The sequence below is a fragment of the Dipodomys ordii genome, unplaced genomic scaffold (genome assembly GCF_000151885.1).
Source record: "Dipodomys ordii isolate 6190 unplaced genomic scaffold, Dord_2.0 Scaffold46, whole genome shotgun sequence".
NCBI lineage: Eukaryota > Metazoa > Chordata > Mammalia > Rodentia > Heteromyidae > Dipodomys > Dipodomys ordii.
Window position 1 is genome coordinate 8,948,385 of NW_012267262.1, and position 17,581 is coordinate 8,965,965.

The following is a 17,581-nucleotide window of genomic DNA, read 5'->3' on the forward strand; positions in this document are numbered from 1 at the left end:
AGAAAACATTCTTCCACTGGTTTTCACCTCCAAATCAAATCACTGACTTTTTTTTTACATCCTCCTTTTGGACCAAATCCTAAACTCTCTCCCTCCCCCATCAGACAGGCTTAGAGTGCAACAGGTCCAGCAGATAATAACATGTCACCTGTACAAAGGTGTGGGTAGAAGAGCTCTCCCCATGGGAGGTCTTAGTAATGCATTCTTCAAATAACAGCTTTTCTTAATGTAAGAATTACCAGCATCTGCACTGCACACAAGAATCCAAACTTGACAAACAAGGACTCTTAGAGCATATTTTTGCTTTTTCTAAAATGCACCTAACTGCAAAATAGCATTAAAACCAAATTATATCACACAGATAAATCTTTTTGAATGTTCCTTTAAAACTTTTCCAATTTTTAATACATCCCAAGGCACAGTTTTAGAAATACCAATCACATCACCCTTTTCCAGCATCCATCTGCAAGGAAAAGAGTCAGGATGCAGATAGGTAAGGTCTACACAGGAACACCTCCCTACCTCTTGGTTAAGTTTCTGCCCAGTATCTGTTACCTAGGTAACTGGCAGACCTGGAAGCAGTCACCTTCCCCTCCTGCCAGGTCACATCCTGGGCCACCTCTGGTCACATGCCTCCCATGTGACCTTAGGAGGGTCCCCTACCCTGAGGTCATGTCTGGATCCAGTGTGGCCACCCCTTTCCCCCACATGGCCACACCTCTTTCTGTCCTTGGCCTAGATAAGTCCTAGCCCAGGGTCAGGTTGCCCCTTTTCTTTTCAGCCATGCCTCTCCACCATGCATGGTGGGAGCAGCAGTTTGGTAAATAAACTTCTTCTCCTGCCTGAATAGTGGGTGGTGTTCTCTTCATTGGCTACCTAATGAAACCTACCTATTTAATATACCTTACAACAGGGACCCAACCCATCCTACAAAATGGGCCTATATCCATCCCACTCCTTAGGGCTAGATGAACTGCCTTTGCGCCAGCTTAACAACTCTTCCATCACGCATGGACTCCCAACTAGGGCCTGTCCTAGCATGTGTGGAGCCACTGAGCTGCACCTTTGCCAGTTCACCCATTATCCCAGAAGACAGGCCTTCTATTAGTTCATCTGAAGCTTTTTCCTGTCCTTTTCTCTTGGTTCTTCACCGAGATACCCAAGCAGTTTTAGACATCTTTGGCAGTAATAAACAAACCTTTAAATTTAAATTTCTAATACTTACCTGAAAATGTTAGCTGTGGAGAGACATAATACATCCTAAATCCCCAATGTCTTTTTGCTAAGCCAGATAACTTGATTATAGTATAAACAGTCTTATGCACTAAAATATCATATTTTCTTGATTTGTCAATGAAAGAATCCTTAGAAGATTTTTTAAATGCCCAAACCTGATGTTTCTTTGGAGCATGAACTCACCCATTTACCTTTTTGTGGTTTAAGTATACACCTATCCAATTTTTCTCACCTTTTTTTACAGCATGCTGAGAGTTTCTATCTTCAACATGTTCAGACTCATGAACACACAGTTGCTCACAAAGATCTTAAAGCACGCCAAATGAATGAGTTGTACATTTTTCAATGGCAAGAGATTATTTTTGCCAATCTTACTCTTGCAGATGCTACAATGAGTTAAGACAAAACTTTTTAACAAGGAACTTTAGCTGAGCTTTTTTAGGTAAATTGAGTTTGCAGCTGAGGAAAAAGAGAGCAGCATGTGGCATTCAGGCAAGGGAAAGGTTTATTTTCCAGCTACAGGCCACCTCTGGTCAAGTTGGAAGCCCAAGCAGCAGGGATTAAAAAGGTCGAACCACAACCAGGTCATGACCTATCAAGGCTAGCAGTGGGAGAAGGTGTGGCCATGGGAGGGGGTGATGTGGGAGGGGGAGGTGACTGTCTCCAAATGTTCCAGTTACCTAGGTGAGGCAGGTACTGGGCGGGAACTTAACCCAGAGGAGAGAGGAATCTGCTCTGCCTTCCCAGGGCAGACCTTACACTCCAGCCTTTTAATAATTATGATAAAGGACACAAGATACTCTCTGGCTACTTCCTGCTGGCAAGAGGCATCGACATTAAGGGTAAAAGGCAGAAATGTGGTGCCTCCTGACCCATGGAGAAGGTAGCAAACAGCAGCTATCCCTTGATAGCTAAGTCCTTGAGTGAAGTCTGGAAGAAATCTACTAAGGCAGGGGCTGGACAACACTAAAATGAAAAATATTACTGAAATGAAAAAATTAGATGCCAATTACTTGGAGGTAACAAGAGGGATGATATTGAGATGCCTGGAGAGTAGATGTCTCAGTTTTACTCCCTGGGCTCTTCAGGGATGTGAGGCAGCCTTGGTAGGCCCAAGGGGGGAACAGGTGTACCTGGAGGTTAGTGTTGGTATAGACGGGGCAGGAGCAGGAGACCTTTTTATTCTTGACAGGTGAAACCACTGAGGCTGTCCCTTGAGCTTCACTGCGGTGGGCATGGTCAGCAGAACCTGGTGAGGGCCTGTCCACTTAGGGTGTAAACCAGATGGATGAATGTCTTGAGAAACACTTGATCCCCAGGGAGAATCGGGGGAGTGGGAAAGGGGCCTGGATGAGGCTGAGGGAGACACTGGTCAGCATGTTGGCGCAGCATGTGCCTAAGAAAGGTTAGGACAGGAAGGTAGCCTATTAGTGGAGTCTTGGTATTGTCAGTAGGGAAATTACCTAAGAGAAAAGGTCTTCTATACATTAACTCAAAGGGGCTGAGGATGGTAAGGGTGCGGGGAGAGGAACTTAAGTGGGTAAGCGCCAGGGGTAACAGTTCTGGCCAGGATTGCTGGAGCTCTAGGGAAAGTTTAGTAAGTTGTGTTTTGAAGAGTACATTAGCTCTTTCAACCTTTCCAGAAAACTGAGGCCTAAAAGGAATGTGAAGATTCCACTGGATGTTTAGAGAGGCTGCTACCTGTTGGGTCACTTTTGTTTTGTTTTGTTTTTTTGGGTCCAGTCGTGGGGCCTGAACTCTGGGCCTGGGCGCTGTCCCTCAGCTCTTCAGTTCAAAGCTAGCGCTCTACCACTGGAGCTACAGCGCCACTTCCGGCTTTTTTTCTTTTTGTTTATGTGGTGCTGAGGAATCGAACCCAGGGCCTCATGCATGCAAGGCAAGCACTCTACCACTGAGCCACCTTCCCAGCCCCTGTTGGGTCACTTTGGAGATGAAAGTAGGTCCATGGTCAGGCTGAAGTAACCTAGGTAAGCCAAACCTTTATTTTATAAGGACACAGGCAGCAGTGTCAGCAGTCTCTGACGTTGTGGTATAGGCCTCAATCCATCCTGAAAAGGTATTTCAGCCAACCCAGAAATGAACCCACAGACCGATAGCCACCTATTCTTGGAAAAGGGAGCTAAAAAATAATAGAATGGAAGAAAGACAGTCTCTTCAGTAAACAGTGCTGGCAAAATTGGTTTAACACCTGTAGAAAACTAAAGCTAGAACCTTATATAACACCCTGCACCACAATCAACTCCAAATGGATCAAAGATCTTAGAGTCAAAGTAGACACCCTGAAAACATTACAGGATGGAATAGGAGAAACCCTAGGCTTCCTTGGCACATGCCGAAATTTTCTTAATAAAGACCCAGAAATACAACAAATCAAAGAAAGGTTGGACAAATAGGATTTCATGAAACTGCAGAGCCTCTGCATGGCAAAGGACATAACAAGCAAGATCAATAGAAAGTCCACAGGTTGGGAGAAAATCTTCACTAGCCATACAAAGGACAAAGGTCTCATATATAAAATATTCTTAGAACTCAAAAAATTAAGTCCCCCACCAACAAATCCTCAAAGAAACAACTGCCCAATAAATAAGTGGGCTAAGGACTTAAAGAGAAACTTCTCTGAAGAGGAAATAAGAATGGCCAATAGACGTATGAAGAAATGCTCAACTTCTCTAGCCATAAACGAAATGCAAATCAAAACCACATTGAGATTCTACCTCACCCCAGTTAGAATGGCTATAATCAAGAAGTCTAATAATGACAGATGCTGGAGGAGATGTGGCCAAAAGGGAACCCTCCTGCATTGTTAGTGGGAGTGTAAACTTGTTCAGCCACTTTGGAAAGCAATATGGAGGTTCCTCAAAAGACTACACATAGAACTCCCCCATGACCCAGCAATCCCACTTTTGGGCATCTACCGAAATGATCACAAACAAGGCCATACTAAAGCTACCAGCACAGCTATGTTTATACAAACACTATTATATGGAACCAACTCAGATGCCCCTCAGTAGATGAATGATGGATCAAGAAAAGATGATGTGTGTGTGTGTGTGTGTGTGTGTGTATTCTATGCCTCTATCAAAAAGAATGACACTTCTCTATTTGTTAGGAAATGGAAAGACTGGGAAAAAAATATTAAGTGAAATAAGCCAGGCCCAAAGAAACATAGGTCCCATAGTTTCCCTGATTTGCAATAACTAGTATATGTCTAGGACAATCAGAAAAGGTCAAAAGCTATGTATGTATTACCATATAAGATGACACAGGTGGATCCCTTGCAACAATGAGATGTACAAGTCATTATGTGGAGAAACAAACTTTACAACTTTGGGGGGGGAGGAGGATTAGGTGGGAGTGGGCAGAGGATGGGAAGGGATGGGAAGGGGAAACAAAGGAAGAGGGTACAATGCTTGATAAGAAATGTACTCATTATCTTGGCCATGTAATTGTAACCCCTCTGTACAGTATTTTCACAAGTAAAAAAAAGATGATGCTAGGCAAAATGAACCCCAGGATAGGGGCACAAGAGGTTTTATCTTTCTTGCTGTTGTTTTTAATGTACTTATAATGTACTGTGTAATTTTTTTGTATGTTCTTCCCCCATGGTATAACCCCTGTTTTCACTGTATTTGATTCCAGTGCCCTGCATCTTGTATATACATTTTTTTCTAATTTGGGGAGGGAAAGGGAAGGGAAATAACAAAATGTTGAAATAAGGATACAGGATGACCCATTGTAACAACAAGATGTACAAGACACTATGTTGAAAATGACCTTTACAACTTTGCAGGGGGTAGAGGGGAGGAGGAATTGGGGCGTGGAGAGGAAAGAGATGGTAGGGGAACAAACAAAGGAGGGGGTAACAATGCTCAATAGGAAAAGGACTTACTCATGTAAATGTAATTCCTTTGTACAGTATCATTACAATAAAAAAATATAGTTTAAGAAGAAGGTATTTTAGCCGCTTGCATGGAAGTTTGTGAGTGAAGTCTGCCAGTCTTCCCCTGAGGTATGTCCTGGTGCTTGGTATTTAGGTAACACAGCTGGGTGGAGACCACTCTGGGAGGCAGTAAGGGAACAAGTAGGGCAGGCTTGAGTCAGGCAGTTAGGTTAGGGCAATGGATTAGAGGTTTGAGAAGGTGAGAGAGAGGCTTGTATCCGATGTGCAGTGCCTGGTGTACCTGGGAAACAAAGCTGTCTGCTTGTGTCTCAGGAAGAATAAATCATCATCCTGGGACCACCATCCCCGTGCTTCCTGGTAGGCTCCCTGGCGGGAAAGTTCCTCCAGGTCCTATGGGGTATAAGGAGGTTGAATTGGAGGCAATACCAGAAGTAAAAGAGTTAGAAGTCGCCTTGGAAGTTGCCTCTGGGCTGCTGGCTTTGCCTCCCAGTCTGCTTTTGAACTGCCAACTGTGATGGCATCCAGTCCTGTCTGGTGTCCCATGCAATGAAGAGGGCTGCCTGTTGGGGGAGGGAAGCTGCTTCTAGGAGCTTAAGAATAAGTGAGGTATTAGTAATGAGGTCTCCTTCCTCATGGCTGCATGTGAATGGAAAATATGATAGGCATATTTTGAGTCTGTATAAATATTAATCCTCTGACCCTTGGCTAGAGTTAAGGCCCTAGTTAAAGCTATAAGTTCTGCCTTTTGTGAAGTAGTACCAGGGGGCAGAGGGCTGCTTTCAATAATGGTGCAGTCATTAATGATGGCATAACACAATTCAGCTGCCTGAGGAGGTAGGTGTGGAAACTGTCATTGATGTACCAGGTGTCTTCTGGGTCAGAAAGATGGGTTTCTGAGATACCTGTAAAATGGGTATGAATTCTTCCAAGGTCTCTGTATGGGAATGGGAAAGAGAGTTAGAGCTGGATGGAAGCAAGGTGGGTGTATTGAGAGGGGAGCAGCTTTCCAGAGAGAAGTCAGGGTTTTCAATAAAAGTAACATGAAACAGCTGCAGGCAGGAAGGGGAAAGGGAAGACAGGGCTTTATGAGATAAAAGGTCCTTTAGTCTGTGGGGAGAGTGAATGGTAGTCAACTGGCCAAAAGTGAGTTTTGTGCTGTCTTGTGCTAAGGTGGCTGCTGTCGCCAAAGCTTGAAGGCAGACTGGCCAGCCTTTTACTGTTGGGTCTAGTTGTTTTGAGAGGTAGGCCACAGGTCCAAAGAGGGACCTGACATTTGTCCAAGAACCCCATGGCCAATTCCCCACTTCTCAGTGACATAGAGTATAAAGGTTCCTTAAGGTTGGGTAGAGCCAGTGCTGGGACCTGAACAAGCGCTTACTTCAGTACCTTAAATGGGGTGTCAATGGGCTCTAGTAGGGAGCCCTTGGTTGCCTCATAAAGGGGTTTTGCCAAGGTAGCAAAATCAGGTATCCAAATATGAAGGAAGCCCACAAGCCCCAGGAAAGACAGAATGTCCTCCTTGGTCTGTGGGACAGAGAGTTACTTGATGTACGCTTTTCTATCGAGTCATTCTCTCTGTAGGAGTTACCTCTGGATTTGTTATCTGGGCCTTGGAAGGGGAGACCAACAGGAAGGAGGCCAATAGGAAACTGAGGAGGTCAGCCCTATGTTGGTGAGCCAACTTGAAGGGCTGCAAAGCAAGAGATCAACCACATACTGAAGAATGACACTAGGAGACACCTGAAGAGAGAGGAGATCCTTTGCTAAAGCTTGTCCAAAACAATGGGGACTGTCTCAGAACCCTTGAGGGAGGACTGTCCAGGTCAGCTGTTGTGCCCTGGAAGTATCTGGGTGCATCCAGGTAAAAGCAAAGAGGTCCTGACAGTCAGTGTGCAAGGGAATTGTAAAAATAAAAATGCATCTTTGCGGCTGGGAAGATGGCTCAGTGGTAGAGTGCTTGCCTTGCATACCTGAGGCCCTAGGTTCGATTCCTCAGCACCACATAAGCAAAAAGTAAAAAAGCCGGAAGTGGCGCTGTGGCTCAAGTGGTAGAGCACTAGCCTTGAGCTGAAGAGCTGAAGGACAGTGCCCAGGCCCAGAGTTCAGGTCCCACGACTGGACCAAAAAAAAATGCATCTTTGAGGTCCAGCACTGAGAAGTGGATGGTACCAGGTGGTATCTGTGAAAGGAGAGCATATGGGTTAGGCACAGGTCCTGGACTAGGTGATAGGTCCCATAAGGTTTAACTACTGGCAGAATAGGGGTATTAAAGGGGGAGTTAATAGGTCTCAGAAGTCCTTGTTTAAGAAGGCAAAGGATGACAGGTTTTAAACCGTCCCTGTGTCTAAGGGAAATGGGGGATTGGGATGTAGTGGGGAAATGGGTAGGGTCTTTAATGAGGACAGGAATATAGTATCTAGCCATAGTGGGTGTGAAAGTATTCTGGATAAGAGGGTTGACAAGATCTGGAAGGAGGGGGAAAGGATCTAGTTGGGACGTTACAGTGGAGGTTCATCTAGGGATAACAGCAGAATGGGTGTTGGCTGTTTGGGGACATGGAATGAGAGGGAGACTTGAAATTTAGAGAGCAAGTCCCTCCCTAGGAGTGGAGTAGACCAGTGGGGTAAGATTAGGAAGGAGTGTGAAAAGGGAAAGTCTTCCATTTTACATGGTACTGGTCCTGCAGTTGGGGGACAGGTAGGTAGTCATCAACACCCACCACCAAGATCTGGGAGGGAAAAGTCTTGCCTGCACATTGAGATAGCACCAAAAAACTGGCTCCTGTCCGAATCTAAGACAAAGGATACTAGCTTACTGGCTACATAGAATCACACCCTGGGCTCCTCCACTGTGATGGTTTTGTTCTTGGGAGCCAGCGGCCCCAGGCATAATCATTCTGTAGCCAAGCAGAGAATCTCCGGTGGGTCAGGCTCCTCCTGCCTAGGTCGACGGAGGTGGGAGGGCCTGGCCTACCTTGTGGATAGTCGATCCCCCAGTGTCCCTGTTGTCCGCACTTTGGGCAGGGACCAGGTGGTGGTCATGGTGAAGGGCAGAATTTTGCCCAGTGTCCTTCTTGTCCACATCTGTAGCATGATCCAGGCAGCGTATGTTGGGTGCCTCTTCTTGGAGGAAGCTACATGGCAGCAGTCAGGATTTGATAATTCTCCCTCTTACAGGCAGTCTTATCGGCAATCTCCTGATTTTTCCAATTATTAAAAACCTTAAATGCCATGCTCACCAGATCTCATTGAGGGAGTTGAGGACCATCCTCAGACTTTTTAAACTTTTTCCTAATATCAGGGGCTGACTGGGCAATAAAATGAGTATTAAGAACCATCTTGGCCTCTGGTGACTCTTGGTCTCTGGTGACTGAGTCTAGCTTAGTAGAGCACTAGAGTGCTACTGTGAGGTGTTCAAGAAATTCAGCTGGGTTTTCATTGGGCCTTTGAGTAATGTGGTTTAATTTGTCATAATTAACAGGGAGATAGGCTGCCTTTTGAAGGCCAGCCACTAAGCAAGTTATCATCCTATTTTTGTTTTCCCTCCCATGAGCATTATGTTGACAATTCCAATTGGGTTCTTCCCTAGGCACAGCTGTTGCTCCCACTGTAAAGTCAATATCTAAGCGGTGGGCTTTGTCAGCGTGCACCTGGGCTGTAATCTACACCCTTTCCTTTTCCTCAGCAGTAAGGGTAGAGGATAGTATTAGATATATATCCTGCCAAGTAAGGTCATAGGTCTGAGCTAGGTTTTTAAACTGCTTTATATAATTATTAGAATCTTGGGCATAAGCCTAATTTCTCCAGGGCCTGTTGTTTAACAAGGCATTTTAACATACTAATTGCCCTTTTAAATACCTTCAGTTGGAGGGATGCTGGGAGGGGAGGGGGTCACCTGAAATTAAGCTAGCCTCATTTTGTATTTTATCCAGTTTTAGACAAGAGCACTTTACAACTTTTTACACTGCCAGGACAAGCCAAATGTCTGAACCGGACCCACAGCCACCTATGCCCCCTCCAGCAGGGAGGGGCACAGTCTGAGACTTGTGTCTTTAGCCAGATTGCTAGAGGACCAAACCAGGCCTGCATCTGCACACACCCTGCCTCTTGGCTGCTGCCATACAGGGAGGGGGGCATAGAAAGCCTGTGACCAGGCCCAGCCAGAGAATGGAACGTTTATTCCCCCAAGATGTTCAACAAAACATGAAAAGCAAGGATCCACACTTAAAACTGGTACCAATTTAAAAAACAGAACAAGACAAGAAAAAGAAACAAAGACAGAGTTGGGGCCTAGTGGGCCCCCAACTCATCCCTACAAGGACTCTGAGTTAGCCCAGTGGGCCTGCTCCTCCCACTCAGCAAGCTGAACCCCACGTCTGTTGAATGAGCCTGCCACTCCCACTCAGCAACCTGGACTCTCTGACCCAAGTTGGTTAGCAGACAACACCAAAGACAGATAAGACAAGTGGCTACAGACCCTCGATACAAATGACTTTCCAAGGAAGTCCCAGGAAGTAACACTGTGCCCAGCTTTCTGCTGAGTCTCCCCAGATGCAGGCCTGTCCAGACTCACCTCTGGAGGATTTCCAAATGACTCCTGAACACATTGGTCCTGGGGAAACAGGCACTCAAGGAGGCTGGGGAATCTTAGAGCCGAGGAACTTCAGCCATCCCAAGGGCTGTGGCACTCACCTACAAGGGAGTTTCTTGGGAGCCAAGGCTTGATGCTATTCAGTTGGATTATCCGGCTGGGGCCTCCAGATAACGGCCTGGTTCTGACCACAGCTGAAAAACATCCCCACTCCTAATGATCTTTGAGCTTCTGTAAATCAGCTTGCTTGTGAAACTATCACTTGCATGTGGTTCTGGCCTTTATAAACCCTGACCCATTGGAAGGCACAGGTAGTCTCAGTTCTGAGCTAGCTCAGGACAAAGCACTCTCCTGCCAGCTAATAAAACTCCTTTGTCACCTTTGACTGTTCCTCAGTGGATTTCTCCACTCCGAGGTTGAAGCTAGCCAGGGCAGAAAAGTCCATTAGAGGATTATCTCTAATTCACCAGCAAAAAGTCAAAAGTGGAGTTCTGGCTCAAGTAGTAAAGCACCAGCGCTGAATGAAAAAAGTTGGAGAAATCAACCAATACATATGTGTATTAGAAAATACAAATGTGTATAATAAAATATACCTTATGTAGGTACTAAAATACATACTATATAATAAAGATAAATTCTAAAAATGAATGACCTCCTAACTTGTGAGGCTACAAGAGATTTGTTTCCTAAGAAACGTTTACAAGTAACTTCCCAGAGCCGGAGTTTTATACAATGTAACAGCCGCTTTCATAATTTATAACGAGATGTGTGTTTGTAGAATACGATCTCGTTCTGAGTCAAAGTCAACGCGAGGTTGGGACAAGTCCGTTTCTTGGGGTCCCTGGAACCCCAGTCAATCCCCTCCAGCATACCGGGGCGCAGACCTGGCAACGCACAGGCAAAGCACTTCGGTGGCAACTTTGCCTAACAGAGAGGGTCTCCAGGGAGCTGCCAATTCCCAGGCGCCAGGAAGCCACCTCCAATCCCCAGACGGCCGGGTGAAGCAACCGCAGCCGGATCTTGGCTCATTGGCCGGCTCCCGCCAGTTGGGCGGCCTCAGCCGACGCCGCCGGCGTCGGGCCCGCGGCCTGGGCTCCACTCTAGGCCTCGCAGCCGCTCGTCTCTATGGTAGCGAGGGCGCCGCGCTAGCCGCGGCCCGGGTCCTCTCAGTGGTAAGCGCCGAGCAGCTGGTCGGGAGCCGCCGAGTCCGCGGCGGGTCGGAGGCGTCGCGGGGCCGGGGCGGCTGAAAACGCAGGTGAAAGGGGATCGGCGCGGCGAAGGGGCTGGGGATGTCGAGCTGGGGTGTTGGGTCTGGAGGGAACCCCAGCGGGGCGGACCTCCCGGAATCCCCGGAGGAGGCCTACCCCGGCGGGGAGCACTGGGCTGCGAGCCGCGGCCTCCGCGGTCCTCCGCCTCCCGCGGCCTCGCTTCCCCGTCCCCGCCGCTGGCCCCCGGGCCCGGGCCCCGGCACCGCCGCGGGCACCCCAGCCCTACCCGGCTCCGGGGAAGGCTGACTGCGACCTGGCCCTCCGCGGCCCGGAGCCGAGTGTGCGGCGTGAGACCTCTCCTATTGTTGTCTGCGGCGGTGGGATTCGAACCCCGGGCGCCCCTCGGACCTTTGCACGTGCTCTAGATACTACGGGAGCCACCGCCGGTCCCTTTCCTGTGCTTGACACGAAATAGTCTGTAACTTGATAGCCTCTCCTAGCCTCACACTGGCGAGTGGCGTGGCTGTGTGTGTGTGTGTGTGTGTGTGTGTTGGTACTGTCTCTTAGCTTTCACACTCATGGCTGCTAGCACTCCACCACTTGAGCCATAGATAGCTCCACTTCCCAGTTTGGGGTGGTTAATTGGAGGTAGGAGTCTCAGGAACTTTCCTACCACATCTGGCTTCGAACTGCGATATCAGATCTCAGCATCCTGAGTAACTATTAGGATTACAGGCCCAGCTCGTTGTTAAATTTTCAAATTAAGATTTCTCTTAGGCCCATAGCTGTATGGTTGAGACCCCAGGCCATATGTGTGTGTATGTGTATATGTATGCATACATATGTGGATATATATACATAAATGTATGTGTGTATATATATATATATATATTTTAATATCCTGATACCATGAACATAGTAGGCAGTCATAACGGTTTGAATCTTAGAGGAGTGGAGGAGGAGGAAAGATTACTGGAGCTTGAACACAAGGCCTGGAAACTGATACTTAGCTTTTTCTGCGGGAAGCTTGTGCTCTTAACACTTTGAGCCACTTCTCCACTTTCAGCTTTTTGGTGATTAATTGGAGATGAGAGAATCTCACACATTTTTCTGCCTGTGCTGGCTTTTAACCGGCATCCTCAGATCTAATCTTCCTGAGTGGCTAGGATTACAGGTATGAGCACCTGAGACTTACTTAAGTCATTTCGTTGTATACATGAACCAAAGGCATCATGCCTTTGACCAATAGACATATTGTAGTAGCGCTGGGAATCATTTCTGGAAACTCGGAACTAATCACATTGATTCCAGGGAGATTTGCCTGGTTGGTTTGGGATTCTGGGAGTATGTGAACATGGATTCATTCAAAAGATGTTAACTATTAAGTGCAAGTATTATGCTAATTAGAAAAGCCACAACTATAATCAGGCTCTAAGGAATTCTTTGCCCAGAGCTTTCTATATAATAGAAAAAAATTAAACAGGTAAGAAAAAGTTACAAAAAAAGGAAGGCCTTGACATTATTCTTATATATGGGTTGATGGAGAAAATAACATTTTGTAGCACCAGCCTTCTATATATTGAAGGCAATAAGGAAATTTAATACACTTAGTTGTGCAAACATAGAAGAACCTTTCTTTACAATAGCTCCCAGGTAAGGCTTCAGCAGATAGATGAAGATGCTGTTGGTGTCTTGAGGATAAATAATCATTGCTAGGCAGAGAAATGGTCCAGTTTTTCAAGCAGAAAACACAGTGTTAAAAACTTGTAGGTAGTATAGATTTACCAGGAATATGTAGCACTTGGAACAAGTGATATCTTGTTTCAGTTTATTTAGTATTTAAGGACAAAATTTCAACAGAATGGTCACAGTTCAGTTTCTCTGAATATCCCTAGTGTTACAGGTATTGTTTATCCACATCTTGGAAGACTCGTAACAAAACAAGAGTACTTTGTTATTGACTATAAAGAAAGGTTTCCCATTTATGTTCAGAAAGATTGACATGTAATTTGCAGTTATTGCCATTATCTCTGAGTTACTCTTCTTCCTTTTCATTAGTTTATTTTAACCCAGTTTTCAAATGAGTATATTTATTGTTATTGTAAAAGTGATGTGTAGATGAGTTAAAGTTACATAAGTCTGGTAAAGTACATTTCTTTTTGAACAGTATCACCCCTTCCCTGTCTCTCTCCCAGTTTTTCTCTCCTGTCCCCACCCACAAGTTGTGCAGTTCATTTTCAATGCAGAATCTACTGAGTATCACTGCTGCATTCGTTCACCCTTTGTCCCACCATTTTTGTATCTCCTTCTTACCTTCCCAAGACAGGTAAACGAACAAACAAGACAAAAGGAAAAGACAACTATAACAGCAACAAAGAAAAAAAACCCTCTTGTATCCATTTCCTGGAGTTCATTTTCATAAATATTATTTTAAATTATCAGATACACATAGCTATTATGCCTTTCTGATCCTCCTGAGAATATCCTCCTTTTAACCTAATTTTTTACTTGAAGTAAAAAGGTCTCTATTACTATAATATGAGCTATTTCATCTAATGTGCTTGGGACCTTAATTGTTTGCTAATTTTTTTTTCTAGTTGGCTGAAATCTTTAAGCCTTTTTGGAGGCAGACAGGAACATCATGATTTGAAACCAAACAGGGCAAAAAATTAATAATTTTAAAAAAGCAAGGCACTATCTTGAGAGTTGTAATTCCAGGTACTCAGAAGACTGAGGTAGGAGAATCTCAGCTCAAATCCAGTCCTAGTAAAAGCATGAAACTGTAAAATAAATCACTAAAACTACAGTTCAAGTAATAGAGCACTTGTGTTGCAACCCAGAGTCCCTGAATTTACACTCCAATACTGCTAAAAAGAAGAAGTTAAAATGTTCAGTAACATTTAATTTTTTTAACTTTTTTTTTAACGAGAAACAAAGTTTCTGAGCATAAATATGCAGGGACTAGATTTTGTAATCCTCTACCACCGTATAGAATTCAGTGATACTTATTGCATCTTCTCTTAAAAATTCAACTTAATGTGGTTTTTGTTGTTGTTGTTGTTGTTTTGTTGGTTGGTTGTTAGTTTACTTGAAAACTTTCAAATAGGAGATAAAGTAGTGTGAATGTGCTACCAAGGTTTACTTTTCTACAACACTTAGGGAAAATAAAACTTTTTCTTAGATGTACTTACACTTCTTTTTCCTCTTCTTTATTGTGTATTCATACGTTAAATCTTCTGCAGTTCCTTGGGTAATTTTCTTCATTTATAGTTGGATTTGAAATTTTCTATGGCAACTTGTGATTCATTCAGGTGGCTAGGTAGTTTCTTGTATGATTAACCCAAAATTTTGCACCCTTTATAATTTTAGGTTACTTCTCATCTTTCCTTGACAAAACTAACAGGAAAGCCCTTGTATGTCTCTTAGGATATACATTGCTCCTATACCAAAATCTCTGGCCAAGTACAAGCTTTCAGGATATGTTCTTTTTCCACTTGTTACAAATTGTCAAAAGCAATTGTAGCAGTTTACATTTCTGTCAACATATAGGGAACAAGTAAGAGTTGCCTGCAGTATTTAAGATACTTATCCTGATACTACCTTTCAAGTGTAGTTTTACCAAAATAGTTGTATAGTTTGTAGTTATACCAAAATGTGTAGTGTAGTATATGACTTAAGGTGTCATATCTTAGTTTTCTTGTTCAGTGATCTTTTCCTGACACCTATTATACAATCCTTAATAACATTTTTAGTTTTTCTTTCCATGTGTAGTTGTTTAATTTGTACTTGGTTTTGGTTTATACAAAAGAGATTACTTTCCATATGATTAGCTAATTAAGTTCCATTCTACATTGATGTATAATAGTCATTAATTTATAATAATACATGTCATATAGCACACCATCATAATACAACTATTTTAATTATAATAGCTTTCTAGCAAATATCATAGTTTATTTCCCTGCAAGATTTTTCTTGGACCTCTATCATTTTCCATAGATCAGCTTGCTAACTTCCAACTGAATGAGTATAGAATATATGATTTGATTTTGATTGGAAGAGCTTTGATTTTTGATTTTGTAGATGAATTGACATACTTATAGTCATCAGGCTTTCCATTATATACAGCTTAATTTATTTGTCTTTTTTGTTTTTCAGTTTCATAAGTTTCTCCATAAAGGTCTTGCAGTAATTTATAAGGTTTGTATCAAAGTGTTTTGTTGATTTCCACCATCCTGCTAAGCTCTCTTACTTGTTTTATTGCTAGTTTGTTGAACCTTTTGTATTTCTTACATAGATATTTGTATTTTCAAATAGTACTTCTTATTCCTTATATTTCACTCCTTGTACCATTCAATATGGTCTTCTACAAGAATTGACATAACTAGTATTTCTGTATAGTTCTGATTTTACATATTTTACATCTTACATATCTAACATATGGTGATAAAATATACTATTTAGTGTAGGTTTTTGTTAAACACCTTTCTATTCCTCTCTTGCTGAGTTTTTTGTTTTAAACAGTGTTGAATTTTATCAGACTTTATTTTCCAAATTAAAAATTCACAAAACATATCTGTCTTTAATATCTTTCTCTAGAGTGATCACCACATGATCTTTAAGAGAGATCACTAGACAAAACAAGGAAAATTTGTGAGAATCAAGAATGATGGACCCATGTTCAGTTGGAGTCCAGCTTCGTACCACAAATGAGTGCCATAAAACCTACTACACTCGTCATACAGGTTTCAAGACTTTGCAAGAATTGTCATCAAATGATATGCTTTTACTTCAACTTAGAACTGGAATGACGCTTTCTGGGAACAACACAATTTGCTTTCATCATGTAAAAATTTACATTGACAGATTTGAGGATTTGCAGAAGTCATGTTGTGACCCATTTAACATACACAAAAAGCTAGCCAAAAAAAATTTGCATGTAATTGACTTAGATGATGCCACTTTTCTGAGTGCAAAATTTGGAAGACAGCTCGTACCTGGTTGGAAGCTTTGTCCAAAATGTACCCAGATAATCAATGGAAGTGTGGATGTTGATTCTGACGACCGACAAAGAAGGAAACCTGAATTGGATGTATGTATATTCATCATTGTCTCTAGTTGAAAATGTGGAATTCTGTTTTAACTTTAAGAAATACATTATTATATTTATTAGGATTCAGTGAATTTAAAATTTGAAAGGTAAAAGGAAATTGTTCTTCAAAATGTTTTCATATACGCAAACTCAAGGTTGGGTAATAAAGTAATTTTGAGAAAAGAAAGCACAATATGCCCAACTCCAAACTACAACTTCATAGGACCATAGGATAGCTGTTAGAACATTCTGACAATACTAGAGCTTAGCTAACTTAGATTCTTTTCTGATCATCAAAGTAATGAAATGGAATGTGCAAGCCATCAAGCACCCTTTTAGCAAGAAAAATTCTTCCTTTTATGAAAGACTATTAGAACACTAAAAGGAAGATAAGAGAACTGACTTGGAATAATTGGTTTTTATTTCAGTCTTCTTTGTCACTACATTGTTATCTGAGATATTTAAGTGCTTACAAGTTTCACTTGCGTCTAGTTCTGAATTCAAGACTAAATTGAGGACTCCCTGTGGTCAGGAGCAGACATTTTTACATTGTGAAATGTATTACATATTTTATACCTATCTTTCCTTTCACATGCTAACATGCAATCATTTTAGCTTATCGGAGCAACTTAAGGTTTTATGAAACTGGTCTTGACGTAGAATAAGAAAGAATATCAGAGGTACACTTTTCATAATTGTACCTACAGTCATTTTACAATTCTTGCCACTGGAATGTTTTATCACTTTTTACCTTTTTATATGCCACAACCTGCTGCATTCTCCTTAATCCGGGGCAACTGGGAGCAACACAGTAATGGAGACCAGACTGTGGAACTGAGGTTTGGGGTACCAGGGGACCTGTAGCCTTCCAGCAACAGATCCTAAGATTCCCTTAACCAAGGTTTTTATTGGTCTTTTGCAAGGAAGTAAGGTGCACACCTCAACATGAGACAATATTTTGCATACTGGGAAGGATATCTAAACAGTAAACAGCCTACAATTTACATAAACTAAGTCTACCCTGAGTCTCCCACACAATTTAGGGTGGAATCTGAGTTCCCATTAAGCCAGGAGTGATTGACCTCATCATTATGAGAGTGTATTGGGAGAAGGCATTCAAAACTCCCAATCCTTTCAGAGTCTCACAGCTTGGATTTTTAGACTCTCACAGGTATATTAATAAACAAGATTACAAGTTAGTTGAAATTTTACATTATATATACTCTTTTCCTTTTGTTTTCCTTTCTGAGGCACATCTCTGGGACCCAGTGTTATGTGTAGTTCATTATAAATACTTGACTCATATTTCACATGTCTTCATCTAATCCTCTGTTCTTTTTTACTGTATTTTCTTGTCCAAACTTGCTTTATCTTGACCTTAGGTATATGGAAGCATTTTGAAATACCACTTACTGATTTTTCTAATTTGGGGAGGGGAAGGGAAATAACAAAATGTTGAAATAAAGGTACAGGTTGAACCATTGTAACAATGAGAGGTACAAGACACTATGTTGAAAATGAACTTTACAACTT

At 42.8% G+C, this 17,581-nt stretch overlaps 1 protein-coding gene across 1 annotated transcript in view; it reads left to right on the plus strand.

Moving 5' to 3' along the window:
- The first annotated feature begins 10,913 nt into the window (after positions 1–10,913).
- Arl14ep (ADP-ribosylation factor-like 14 effector protein) overlaps positions 10,914–17,581 on the plus strand; it is a 19,383-nt gene continuing 12,715 nt past the window's right edge. Inside the window, exons 1-3 of the mRNA XM_013019684.1 lie at positions 10,914–11,003; positions 15,115–15,156; positions 15,556–16,048. Of these exons, the coding sequence (XP_012875138.1) occupies positions 15,623–16,048 (426 nt within the window). The 5' untranslated portion in view covers positions 10,914–11,003; positions 15,115–15,156; positions 15,556–15,622. The remainder of the gene's footprint in view (positions 11,004–15,114; positions 15,157–15,555; positions 16,049–17,581) is intronic.